Source organism: Varanus komodoensis, unplaced genomic scaffold, assembly GCF_004798865.1.
Source record: "Varanus komodoensis strain SLA01 unplaced genomic scaffold, ASM479886v1 scaffold132, whole genome shotgun sequence".
Lineage (NCBI taxonomy): Eukaryota > Metazoa > Chordata > Lepidosauria > Squamata > Varanidae > Varanus > Varanus komodoensis.
Window position 1 is genome coordinate 427,651 of NW_025335381.1, and position 12,837 is coordinate 440,487.

Consider the following 12,837-nt stretch of genomic DNA (forward strand, 5'->3'; position numbering starts at 1 on the left):
TGCCGCGCGCCAGCAGCGCCGCCGCCTCGTCCTGCGCGGCGCGCTCCGCCTGGCACCGGGCGCGCACCTGCTGCACCTGCGCCGCCAGCGCGTCGCGGGCCAGCTCGGCCGCGCACTTCTCGCGGAAGGCCTGGTCGCGCGCGGCGCGCAGCGCGGCCAGCTCGGCGTCGCCCTGCCCGCGCCACGAGCCCGCCGCGGGGCCGGCGCTCAGGCTCTGGATCTCGGCCCGGAGCAGCTCGTTCTCCTCCTCCAGGTGCTGCACGCGGACCAGGTAGGCCTCCAGGCGCTTGTTGAGGTCCCACATCTGCAGGGACTCCTCGCCCGCTGCGGGGCGGGAGCCCACGAAGCTCTCCATGGCGGCGGCGGCGGCGCGGCGGGGAAGAGGTGCGCGGAGTCCGGCGGCGGCGGCGCAGCGACCCCCGAGCCCGACCAGGGAAGAAGCGCCCGCGCAGGCGGTCCTGCACGGCTATTCATAGCGCGGGGGAGGCTCTGGAGGGACGGGACGGGGAGGGGGCTGGCCCGGCCCTCCCCTCCCCTCCCCTCCGCTCGCTCCAGCCGCAGCGGCGCGGCCATTGGGCAGCCTCGGGGAAGGCTGGACTGGAGAGCCGCCTTGCGCAGGCACGGGCGCCGGGTCGGAGCGCAGCCTCTCCCGGGCTGAGTTGCCCGGCCAGGGCGCCCCAGCGCAGCGGAGGGGGCCCTGGGCTCTGCGCCCGCGCGTGGGGAGCGGCCTAGAGGATGACGCGCCCCCCCCGGACTGCAGGCGCCTTGCCCTTATGCCGCCCTGCAGCCCTCTCTGGGCCCAGGCATCGCCTCTGGTCCTCCTGATGGGGCCACTCGCTGGAGAAACAGTGCAGGGTGGGGACAGGACCGTTTCTCATCTCCAGCAACCCAGATCTGGGCGCAGGAAATTTTAGTGGACGAGTGATGGATGGCATGGAGAGGAGAAACCCTCATCCTAACCCCTTCCTGGGTCAGACTGCAGGGGCCCGTTTCCCCGCCAGTGCCCGACAAGAAGCACACAAGGAGGGCACGTGACTTCTCCCAGTAGCTGGACGTGGTGCTTCTATCAGACTGATACTTTCAGCAGCTGCTGATCCCTTCTCCTCCTGCATGGCTGGAATGGGTCCCTTGTAAGCCCCCCAACCCCGTGCCACCACCGGCCCCCACAGGTTGCAGCTGGGAGATGCATAGTTCAGGAGTGCGGCATGGTGGGCCAGACACTTCAAGGTCTATGAAAGAGGAAAGCACTTCTCCTTCAAGTATAACATGACAAGGCCCCGTCCTGAATCCTCTTTGGGGAGCAAAGGTCTTTGGCCATGCAGATCTGTGGAAATTGTGCTCCTATTCGTTCTTTCAAAATAACAGAGGGTCTGGAGGCCAGCAAAAGGGAGGCTGTCTGAGGTCCAACCCTGATCCAGGTGCTCAGGCCCAGGTGCTCTTCATTGCAGAGGCCGTCCCACCCTGTGGCACCCGGAGGACTGATAAAGAGAACCTGGCACTAGCTCCATGGATTCCCGTCCGCGTGGGCCGATACACCCGGAGTTACTCCACGGTGCCTACAGTGAGGGGCTGCTGTGTGAATGGTAAGCAGTGAGGTCAGAAGGCGATCTAGTGCAGAACGCGCTTGCTCATGAAATGTATTGGGATTTGGGGGCTGCAAGAAGCTTCCTGGCCTTGGCCGTAGCGGGGCAGCGCAGCCACTGTTCCAGGAACAGCACTTTGTCAAGACTGGAACTGGCCAGGTGCTTCCTGCAGTGCCTTCCTTGTTGCCAGAATCTTGCAGTGAGTCAGGACAGTGACAACACCTGCTTACAGCACCCTCCGTAACTTCTTGCAGCTGCTTCCCTGTTTTCTCCTTCCACGGGGGTGGTGGGGAGACAGAATCGCTGCTTGGTTGGTGGGGCTAGGAGCCCCCTGCCTGGGTGCTGCTCTGTGGAAAGGAGCAACATGAAGTAATCACTGACTCCCCAGAAAATATGAGTGAGGGAAGCAAGGTGCTCCACTAAAGCCCTCCTGGTGGTACCACGACATGCCAGAACTAGGCCAGGCAGGGGGTTTGTGCCCCAAAACATAGGCAATGGCACCCCCTGGTGGACAATGTTGGCATCAGCAGCAGGGAAGGGAAGCTGTGGGCACTTCTGGCTTTCTGTTCTGAACGGCCGTGAGTGAGGAAGAATTCTGCATGAGCGCAGAGGCTGCTGGACAGCCCTTCGGGCGTCCCCGGGGTCCAGATAAGGTGTGTTCCTGCCTTGCTCAGTGCAACCGACCCAGGGTGCTTTCCTCACAAACAGCAGTGAGACAAAGTGGCCAAGACTTGGCAGTGGGGTCTCAGTGCAGTGGCACGAAGGAGGTCTCTCAACCGCCCCCCCAGGTGTGTGTGAGGGATGCTGTGACCTCTGTGGCCGATCGTTCTCGCCGCAATTCCAGTTCTGTGCAAGTCGGCTGCGCCTCCCGTGTGAGGTGAAGTGAGGTGAGGGCTGTGGTTACAGGATGCTGGGAGCCACTCTTCTGCTAGTCAAGGTGGAAGCACCAAGTGGGAGCTTTTCCAGGGAGCAGCCACAGGTGCTGCCCCAGTGTCGGGGGTCTGACACGACCGTCCGCTCATCCCTAGCTCTACCTGTGCTGTTGCTGCCAGGGAGGCCAGCTTCACTGGCCTGCCAGCCAGTCAACTCTGGCAGAGCCCACCCGGCCAGTCTCCAGGGCACCAGCAGCACAGGGTTCTGTGGCGGTGGTGAGGTCAGAGCATGCGGGAGACCCCTCGGCGAGGCTGCTGGCGCCCATGCAGGGCAGCATCCGCGGACTGCTGCCCACCCACCGCTGTTCCTAGCCCAGCTGTCCAAGGAGGGGTGGAAGGTTGGATCTGGAAAGACATTTGCTTTCCCATGTGACTGAGCGCTCTGCAGGGGCATTGTGGGAAGCTCGAAGAATGGCTGGAGAGCACGCCCGGAGCAGCCGAGAGTAATGTCACTGTGGCCAGGGAAGCCCACCGGGGGCTGGATCATGCAGCAGGAATTTCCTGCCCTGCTGAGCTTCAATACCCCTCCTGTTGAACACAGAGTTTGGGTGGAAGGCAGTCTGAAGTGTCTGAGCACCCATCTGCCCTGCCAGCACAGTTCCAAGTGGACAAGCTGCTGCTCCTGGACCGACCGCCCAGCTCAAACACGTGTGGCGACTGCTTCTGGACACAGCCAGCCACAGGGGCCACTGGAGGGCCACCTCGACCACGATATGGCATCTAAAGGAACTGCGCTGGGACAGCGATTTTGCACAGCTTAGCTGTGGCCTCATGAAAGGACTCGATTTCCTAAGCCGCATGTGTGTTCTTCCATGGGGCAGAGAGGTCCGAAATCCATGCCAACCACCTTACAAAGAAGTGAGAGAGTGGTGATGGGGTCATGGCAGGAGGGAGCTCCCGCTGAGCGGCTGCTGGTACAGGGAGACAATCCCCTCTTGCACCCGGCATCCCCAGAAATCTTTGCAGCAAAACTCCTCCTTGGTGTGCGCGCAGGTTGTGTTGTTTGTTCGTGGCACGGGGCGCTCAGAAGTACCACAGGCAGAGTCCTACCAGAGCCCTTGGCAAGAGCTGTGTTTGCCAAGGGCCAGGGTTCGGTTGGCAAGGTTGCTTGACAGGCAGCGAGCCACACCAAAAGGCCATCCCCCGAGACCCACTCCTGGTCAGGCCTGGCAGCCCCAAAAGAGGACCTCAACCTTGTGGGACCCAGGGAGGCTGCAGGAGGATATTTGGAGCAACTCCTCCACCAGCACCAAGGATCCTGCAGAGCTGCAGGCATCACGTGTCCAGCAGAGACCAGCATTGGTGTGGATGAGCAGAAAATGGGGCAGCCAGTGCTGTGAACATATGCAGCAGAGCGAGCGCAGCTTTCGTTTGCCAAGCCTGTTTGTGAGGTGAAAGTACCATCTCGGGTTTTCTCCGGAAAAGCTGCTGCACCAGCAAGCTCTCCAGGTGATGGGCTTTGGAACATGCACCCCCTCAAGGCCCCAGCAGGAACTGGGGCCTCCTGCCCTCAAGATGCCTGTGTGTGGAAACATCAGGCAGGGGGGCTGCTGGCGGGGAAGAGTGAAGTTCACACAGGAAGAACTGCCAAAGCAAGCAGAGATGCCAGTGTATCCAAGGCACACACCTGTATCAGCAGCTTCTTAATACCCCCTCGGTAATCCAGCATATTGCAATTCTGTGACAAAGGAGGGGAGCACTGAGAGACTAAAGCCACCACTCAGGTTCTTCTTTCTTGGGGGTGGGTTGTCACTTCGATGCAGCTGGGGCCATGCAGAGGGGCTGGGCAGCACGTGGCAAGGGAGAACGCTGAAGAGGGGATTTGGGGAACTCCTTACATGAGGTTATGACCCTTTCTGAATGTATTCGGATGAGAACCTCTCAAAAAGGCTGCAGGACTTCAAAACACAACGGACAGTGACACGAAGCAACTGCAAACAGCTTTTTTTTAAAAAGGCATTCAACTGCTTTTATTTCAAAGTGGCTGATCAGCGCTCCCAACCCCCTAGAAATTACTAACTCAAAGCGCAGAGCCGGCAAACGGCTGGCCAGGAGAGATGTGGGTCGGCCGGGCAGGACAATTTCCTTTTGCTTCTGTAGAAAGGTTGGATCTCGACTCCTTCCCCACCGAGTGGCAGAGACAGTAAGCCAAGAACGATGAAATCTGGTTCTTAGCACCCAGGGAAACCAGCAGGTCAGGATCGGGTCAGAAGAGCAGGCAGAGTTGGCCAGCTACAGGCTGGGGAGCAAGCAGAAAGAGCGAGCCATCAGTGGCAGGGCAGGGACCAGGCGGGCAGCCACCGCTGGGCAGCTGGGCCCAGTGAGGAGGCATTCTTCACCCTGGAGCGCGTGATCGTGCGGACTCGGTTCCGCAGGAGGCTGGCTCGTTCTTGGAGGGCAGGACCGGATGTGCACACGGGCTTCCAGATCTCCCAGCTGCCCAAACACAGGTTCTGACCCACAGTGATCCCATTTTTGGCAGAGGTGTTCCCCTTCCCCCGGGGGCAGCGATGCCAGAACGCCGCACCCTGCGAGGGGCTCAGCTCCCCTGCGGCTCCCGAATCGCCTGCCTTGGCAGAACTTCCCTCTGCTGTCTCTACACCAGAGCTCTCTGGGAAGCCCTTTCCCAGCCCGGCCTGCTGTCTTCCCCAGCACTTCAGCCGCCCCCACAGAGAACAGCACAAGCCCCCGTGCATCACCTCTCCTTGTGATCTCTGCTCTCCTCCTCATCCTCCTCTTCATCCTGCTCCTGCTCCTGCTCCTTGACGGCAGCCACCTCCTTCCCCTCATCCTCTGCTCCTGGCATGGCAGAGAGGTTGCCGCCGCTGCCGCCGCTGTTCTTCTCCTTGTCCCCCGCCTCCGGGAGGCCGCTCTTCTGCTTCTCCACCTCCTTGGGGGCCTCTTCGCATCCTGGCTTCTCACCGGCATCTTCCTGATCCTCCACCTCCTTGATGCGTTTGGGGGAGGAGTCCTGCGAGGAGAGAGGGACACGGTCAGGATGCTTCCCAATCCAGCATGCCTGAAAACGTTTTAGCCTTGGAAAGGTGGACATGTTAAAGGGGAAGGCTGAGAGGAGCAGGGCAGACCTCCCTCAAGTCCATTTGCAGGGACGGCTGGATTTCTGCAACCAAAGAGCACTGATGGTGGAGAATCCTGCATCAGTCAGGATCGGTGCAGAGAACAGGGTTTGAGGTACGCCGCAGAAACTCTCAAGTTTAAATGCGAGGGGCTCCTGCCTCCGAAGGCCAAAGATGAAGCTCTGAACTGCTTCAGGGAGGCTGTGCTGCCGGCAAACCTCGCTTGCCCCAGGCAGCCTCGAGCCGAGGAGCCCGGCGGGCAGGGGCGCCACTCCTACCTCCAGGCCACCCTCGGCTTTCCGCTTGCTTCCGGCCTTCTCGTTCTTCTCCTTGGACTGCTCGTCAATCACCAGGTTGCCTTCCTCGTCGCTGCTCCCCTCAGGGCTGCCTTTCTTCTCACCTTCCTGTTCCCGTCCAGCTTTGGCGTCTTCCATGGTACCCTTTTTCTGGGTGGGCTGCGCGAAGGAGTGGCAGGCAAATGAGGAGGGATGCACTTGGAAGGCAGGGGGCCTCGGCAGGTCCGGGCCCAGGTGCGCCCCCCCCAGGACTGGGTCAAAAGGGGCTGCGGGCACTGACTTGCCTGCCCAAGAAAGGGGGCTCCCACCTTGTGACGGAGCTTCACCCCCTCATTTGGTGTCCCAGAGAACAGGAAGGGAGCCCCGTGGACAGAGAGGCTGGGCTGGAACAGGCTGGTACGGCTGCGGAATCCTCCCCTGCCTCTGGAGTTCCTGTACAATCCAGGCCCCCCAGAAAGCCGGGGGAGGCCCTGCACCATGCCGCTGAGCCAGGGTCTGTGCCACTCCAGCGTGCAGGGGAGGCATTCCAAGCGAGAGGCCCCGGCTCTGCTGGGAGTCCTGCTCTGGAGGATGAGCAGGGCCCTGGAGCCTCCCCGAGGCTGAGAAGTGCACCCGTGGTTCCTTCCATTGGCCCCACACTCCGGCCTTCCCCAGCGGGGTGCCCACTGGACGGCAGCTCCTGCCAGCCCCAGGCCGGAGGCCAATGGCTGGGGATTGCAGGTTCTCCACGCTAAAACAATGGCTGGCACCGTACTGGGGAAGTATTTACGCGGAGCACTGGGGCTCAGCAGCCAGGACTCCAGCAGGGCCCTGGTGCACCGGGGAGTGAAGGCGTGTGCTGCCTCGCATGGAGCCCCATCCGCCCCCGGGGCAGCACGTCAGGCTGGTCTGCCCAGCTGCCACAGCCTCCCCCACAACCACAGAAGGCGTACCTGGTATCCAGAGGCCCGGACTGTGGGGTTGTTCTCGATCTCCCAGAGGCCTTCGCTGAAGCCTTTCCGCTTGTTGGCCTTGCCAAATTTGGCCTTGCACTCCTCATACGGGAAGAGGTCTTTGGGGCCCAAGAAGGCCCTGGGCAGAGAAAAACGACAGAGAAGGCACAGGTCACAAAACAGGGCAGGCTAGGCCAGGGCTGCAGTTGCAGGGCTCCCCTTCAAGATACGGACGAGCAGGATGCGGAGGGGGCCACGACTCACTTGCATGGGTGTATCTGCAAGGGGAAGGCCAAGGCCGACAGCTACATTCTGTATCCAGTTATTGGACCTGAGCCCAAAATGTCTCGGAAAAGCCATCCTGGAAAGCCCGCCTGTGTGGAGAGGTTTGAAATTCCTCGTTCATAAATGCCCTGGGTGGCGCCAGATTTTGTAGGGCTGTTCCAACAACAAGAAACCACAAAGAGCTCCACACTCTGGAGTGTGGGAGTGCCAGGGCAGCACGCACCCAGGAGGATGCTGGCTTGGGCAAGGCACCCAGGGCTGCCCGTCTGGGCTGTGACCAATCGAAAAAGGGATCCTGGGGCTGTGGCTGAGACAGTTCAGCCCCGCAAAGTTCACAGCCCGTTTTCGTTACGAAGAGAAGTGCGAAGAAACGGCCCGGCTCACCCTGCCCTCACACAAATCCACGTTGTGGCCACAGCAGGAATATTCTGGGTGGTTCTAATCACCGTGGGTTGAAAATGGTTTTGCAGAGGTGGAAAAGGTGCAGAGAAGGGCCGCCAAAATCATCGAGAGGCAGATAGCTTCCCCTCGAGGAAAGGGGCTGTGTGCTTACAGAAAAGGCCCTTAAGGGGAGATAGGACAGAAATGTATATAATCAGGCATGGTGTGGCAAACTCAAAGAGGCCATCCCTTGGAGCTGATGGGTGGGAAGTTTGGGACAGACGGAAGCGGGGACTTCATACAGCGCATGGATAAAACTATGGAATCTGTCACTACAAGAGGTAGCAATGGCCATTAGTCTGGACGCCTTGAAAGGGTATCCAAACTAATGGGATCAGGCGACTGCATGGAAGAGAGTCAGGCTACTGAGGGCCGCGGTCTGGATGGCTCCATGGGATCGGGATCGGAGGTGGCATGCCTGCATTCTCCTGCTCCTGGGAAGGATGGGGCTGCTGCCCTCACGTCCCGCTTCCTGGGGCACTTGGCTGGCCACAAGGGCAAGAGAATGCTTGGCGGAGAGGTATTCAGTCTCATCCTGCACGGCTTGGTTTGCGTCTTTATGTACTCACGTTTCATGAGTTCCAAAGAAAAAGACTTGGTATTTGTTGGAGGCCGACTTCACAGCCGATTCGGGCATCTCATCGATCTGTGGGGGGGTGGAGGGGAAATGCATGTTGGTCCAGAAGAGTGTTCTTATTACGGCTGCTTTTGGTAAGATTTCTTTGTGGGCTTTCGTACCCAATCTTATGGCACAATGGCTCTCCCTGGATTCCAGGGCGCCCCTGCCCGGGGGTGGCAGCACAGGAAGAGCTCAGCTGCGGGGAGCCTGTGCCCCAGCCCCGCTGCTGCGTTTGGGCCTACGCCACGCGCAAGCAAGCCCCGCCATCGCTCAGCTGTGAAATCATGTTTGCAGCACCCTGTGACCCACCAGCACCTCCAGCTGTAGCCGGGGAGGGAGGGGGCCGGTCACAGGGCGGCACAGAAAGCAATGGACGGGCGCCAAGATGCAGGGCAGGCGAGAGAAAGGGCCTCTCCGTGGTGAGGGAAGTTCATTTATGGAACTGCCTGCCACGAAATAGGGCAACTTAGAGGGGAGTCAAAAAGGGGGCTTGAGGGAGTCTTTTGGCCTGAGGAACACGGCCACGGTTCTCCCACCTGACCGGGCCCCTTCCAAGGCCAGGCTCCCACCCTTGGGTGCCGCTTCCCCAGCGCAGCAGCCCCCCCCCCCCCCGGGCCTTTTGCACCCCCCCCCCCGTCTCCCCCACAAGCCACCAAGAGGCATGGCTTGGCCCCAGCAGCGCTTCTGGCCACATGTAAGCTCCTGTCTAGACTGCAGAGACACTTTTGGCTCGGCACGTGTTGCAGCTGGGAAATGAAAGGCTGGCCGGCCGCCGGGGAGGGAGAACAATGGGGTCCGCAAGCCCCGCAGAGCAGCGCAGCCAGGGGGCTGCCCCCCCCGAATTCGAGTAGGATTTCCCGCTCCCTCCCCTCCCCTCTGCACTTGCCTGTGCAGCCCCCTCCCCAGGGGGGCTCCCGACTTCCCTCCGCGGGGCACGTGTGGCACCTGGGCTGCTAAGACCTGCAGCCGGACGCCGGCCCCCTCCAGCAACCGGTCGGGAGGGCAGCCGGCTGGTGCCGCCGGCGCAGTGGGGCTGCTCCCAGCCCGGCCCCGGGGCAGCGCCGCCCGCCACCAGGACTGGCAAGAGGGGAGCCCCTGTGCTTTGCCACCCGAGTGTCGCAGCGGTGCCAGCCGCTAGGGCTTTCCGAGGCGAAATGGAGGGGGGCCAACAGCGACGCAGAGTCGTGCCGCGGGGCAGCTGAGCGGCCCCGCATGCTCATGGGCTGTGCCACATGGATAGGGGAGGCAGGTCCCATGCCGCTGCCCCACCTCGAAGGCCAACCCACGTGTCCCGTCTGCAGGGATGGGCCCTGAAGCCACTGGCCTTCAGCCGCCGGGAATTCAAAAGAGCAACTGACATTTCCTTCTGTTTAGGGGCATCTTGATCGTGGCTGCAGCTGGCCTGTGACTGTGTTACTAGCCCACTTTGGGGGTGGACCGAACTGGTGTGATCTGGATGATTCTGACTAATCGTCTCGCTGTGCACGAACCTCTAGCAAGGCTGGGTGGGGAGAGAAGGGGGACTGGCCGGGCCGTGAGTCTGCTGGCACTCTGCCTGTCACTGCCCAGGAGAACCAGCTGGGTCGGGGCAGGTCTCGGTTCAGTGGGGTGACCCCAACCCTCTAATGTGGTTTGCTAGGGAACCCCTGGGTGCCAGTGAGGACCCTCTCCAAACCCCCGCCCAGGCCATGACGGGCGTGAGGCCCCCACTGGCCCCGGCGCTTGCCTTCTGCCCTGCGTGTGAGTTTCCCTTGGGACACCTGGTCAGCGTGTGGTACGAAATGGGCCACCTTTGGCCAGGTGCAGGCGCAGGGCTCTTCTTACATGCTTGGCAGCTGGAGAAGGGGCACAGGTGCAGCAGAAGCACCAGGAGCCAGGGAGGGAACCTTCTGGGAGAATCATTCTAGCAACTGAAAGTGCTGGTGTAACTTTGGGCCTCAGAAGCCACAGCCACTGGCCACAAATGGAGCCCAGAAACCTGGCTCAGACGCCCGAGATGGACGCCCCATCTCCCTCACTGCTTCCGCACAGAAGTCCCCCAATCAGCCAGTGGTGGTGGTACCTCTGGAGACACAAACCCACAGCCGCTAAGGCCAGCAGGTGCGGCTTCTCCTGGCAGGGAGGTGTGGTGGGGGGGGCTCTGCAGCACAAAGGGACAAAGGCGCCCTCACAAAGAGGAGGGCTGGAAGGCGGCCTCAGAGCTCCCATCCCCCAGGCGGAAGAGCCAACGAACATTTGGGAAGCTGCCCCCACCCACAGCATCTCAGGAAGTGCTGCCCAGAACCCGCAGCCGTGTGCGCCTCTCCGAGCCTCCTGCACAGCAGGACCTAACCTGCAATCGCCCTCTTGCTTCACTCGTTCGCTCGCAAAGCGTTCGCACCGCTTTTTGACTAACATTCCCAAAGCTGGGCGCAGGCGCATTAACGGTGCAACAAGGAAGAACTGGGACCAAGAGAGTCAGCATGAAATGCACACTCAAACTGGGGGGAGAACCAACCCCATCCCTGGCAGCACCACGGGAGACTCCTCCTCTCCTGCGCTTCCGGGAGATCCCCAAAGCAGTGACCTAGGGAACCGCTGTCTGTGGTGGCTTCCTTGCTCACTAGCCGGCCAACTGTAGGACATGTGGATGGCTGCTGACAGAGGCGGCTTTTAGAAAGGAGAACGGGCCAGTCAGGGGGACCGGCCAAAAGCCCTTGTCATGCACCCCGACTACAGACCTGGCAAGGCCAGAAGGCAACTGCAGAGGCCAGCACCGGGGCTCGGCTGCCTGGGCTCGCACCGCGGAGGCCCAGCGCTCTGGTGGCCCTCCGAGGGGAAACCCGATCCCGCCCCCTCGCCCCCCCCCCACGCTGCCAGGGCCAGCTCCTCCAGCAGCCCCTTCAGGCTCAGGGCAACCACCAGCTGGCGCGGCTTCTGCTTCGTCATCCGCAGGACGGAGCTCACTCGGATCTCCTTTCAGGGGAAGGCAGGCGGCCAGGGCCAAGCAAACGCTCAGCTCAGAACGGAGACGTGGAGCCTGGGACATGGCCGGCCACACATGTCAACACATGATTATCTGGAGGGAAGGCGGCAGCTGGGGGAGGGGGCAAGCGGCCCTCTTTCCCTCGGGGGCATGAGAGAAGCAGAAGCAAAACACCCCCACCCAGGATAAACAACTCCTGGCTTGGCACGCCCGGAGCGGGACAAAGAGCGCCGGGAAGGGTCAGGTGCCCGTTAAACATTAGAAGCTGCTCCGTCACCCGGAAGGCTGGCACAAAGGGGGCCATGGCAGCGGAGCAGGCTGCCCAAAGCCCCCCCCCCACGGACCAGAGCACGCGGGCCCGGTGGCAGTGGCAACGACGGCTCGCGGAGGGAGGGCAGCCACAGCGTGCCCAAGCCGGGCTCCCGCTCGGCTTGGCACCGGCCCCGTCGCCACATTAACACATGCATGACGGGCCCTCTGCCGCAGCGCTTGCTGGGCTGGCTGGGTCCTGCACGTCGGGCTGCGGTCGGCAAGGGCAGCCGCACCATGCCCCCTCTCCAGGCCAGGAGCCCCCTGTAAGGGGCAGCTCTCCCCAGGCGCGCGCTGTCCCCGCACACGCGCGCGTCGGCAGCTGGGGGAGGCAGGCGGGCGGGCGGGCAGGGGGCTGCTGGCCCGATGCCATTCTCACTGGCATACCGGCTGGTTCCGCCCACTGAGCCCCGCTGTCCCGCTGGGTCTTTGGCCAGGGGAGCCTGCTGTAGGGGAGCTGGGCAGACTGGACAGTCCGGCTCATGGGCCAGTTCCCCGGCCCGAGGGTGGCCTTGCCCAGTGACCTGGTGGGCACCCTCTCACCTGCCGGCACACCCGATGCCCAGGTGCGGCACGGAGCGGCCTGGGGTGCTCCCTAGGCGGCTGGAGACACACAGAGCAGCAATGCGGGGGGCCGGCAGCACTGTGACCTGGGGGAGCAGCGGGGGCCCTAGAGCCAGGGTGCCTGCGTGCCGCCACACTGGCCCTCCACGGGCATGCCACGGAGCAGCCACGGAGAGGCACGCTCCCTCGCTCGCTGCCCGGCCCGAAAGGCCTCAAGCACCCACTGCCCTCCGCTCACTCCGCTCCTCCTCGCTTAATAGCACACCAGAATAGACTCTGAGCAGGTGGGGCCGGGAGGCTACCTCTCTTGTGGAAACCTGCTCATTAGGGAGCGGGTGGGACAGACCAGGACGACATACGCCCAGACACAAGCCTGCATGGCAGAGCCGCACTGGTGTGTCTCAGCCGAGGCCAGGAGCAAGCCAAAACAAATGCACACAATATACACACGGGCACAAACACACCGAGAGCACGAGCGAGGCGAAGGGAGAGCCACTCCTAGATGGCTGCCTCTGGGCAAAGGGTGTGTTTCAAGAAGTTTGTGCTTGCAAAGGGGCAGGAACGCAGACCGGTGCTCAGCCCTGCTTGCCAGGCGAACTGGGAGGAAGGCTGAGCCAGGCGAGGGGGGGGGGCTGGGGATGCCGCGCTCGGACAGGTGCCTGCCTCCCTCTTCTGGGCCCTGCCCTTGCAGGTCAACAGCGCAACAGGCTCACCCTTCCAGGAACCAAGCAGGGCTGCACAAGGAAGAGAGAAAGCCACTCCTTTACTAGTGTGTCACCATGATGACTCTGCAGAGCGGGGCAGTAAATTCAAGCTTGGTCGCCGACCAGCATT

The 12,837-nt window shown here is 62.1% G+C and overlaps 1 protein-coding gene across 2 annotated transcripts; it reads right to left on the reverse strand.

The window, feature by feature from the left end:
- Positions 1 to 4,457: 4,457 nt before the first annotated feature.
- Positions 4,458 to 12,837, reverse strand: HDGF (heparin binding growth factor). Of its 2 annotated transcripts, none has more exons than XM_044422619.1 (6): positions 12,717 to 12,837; positions 8,116 to 8,192; positions 6,821 to 6,959; positions 5,871 to 6,047; positions 5,215 to 5,486; positions 4,458 to 4,754 (listed from the first exon to the last, which is right to left on the reverse strand). In XM_044422619.1, the coding sequence occupies exons 2-6, from the start codon at positions 8,181 to 8,183 to the stop codon at positions 4,748 to 4,750; spliced, it is 663 nt and encodes a 220-aa protein (XP_044278554.1). In that variant the 5' UTR covers positions 8,184 to 8,192; positions 12,717 to 12,837; the 3' UTR covers positions 4,458 to 4,747. The 2 variants fall into 2 exon arrangements, with proteins under 2 accessions (XP_044278554.1, XP_044278555.1); XM_044422620.1 differs by lacking the exon at positions 12,717 to 12,837 and adding an exon at positions 12,468 to 12,488.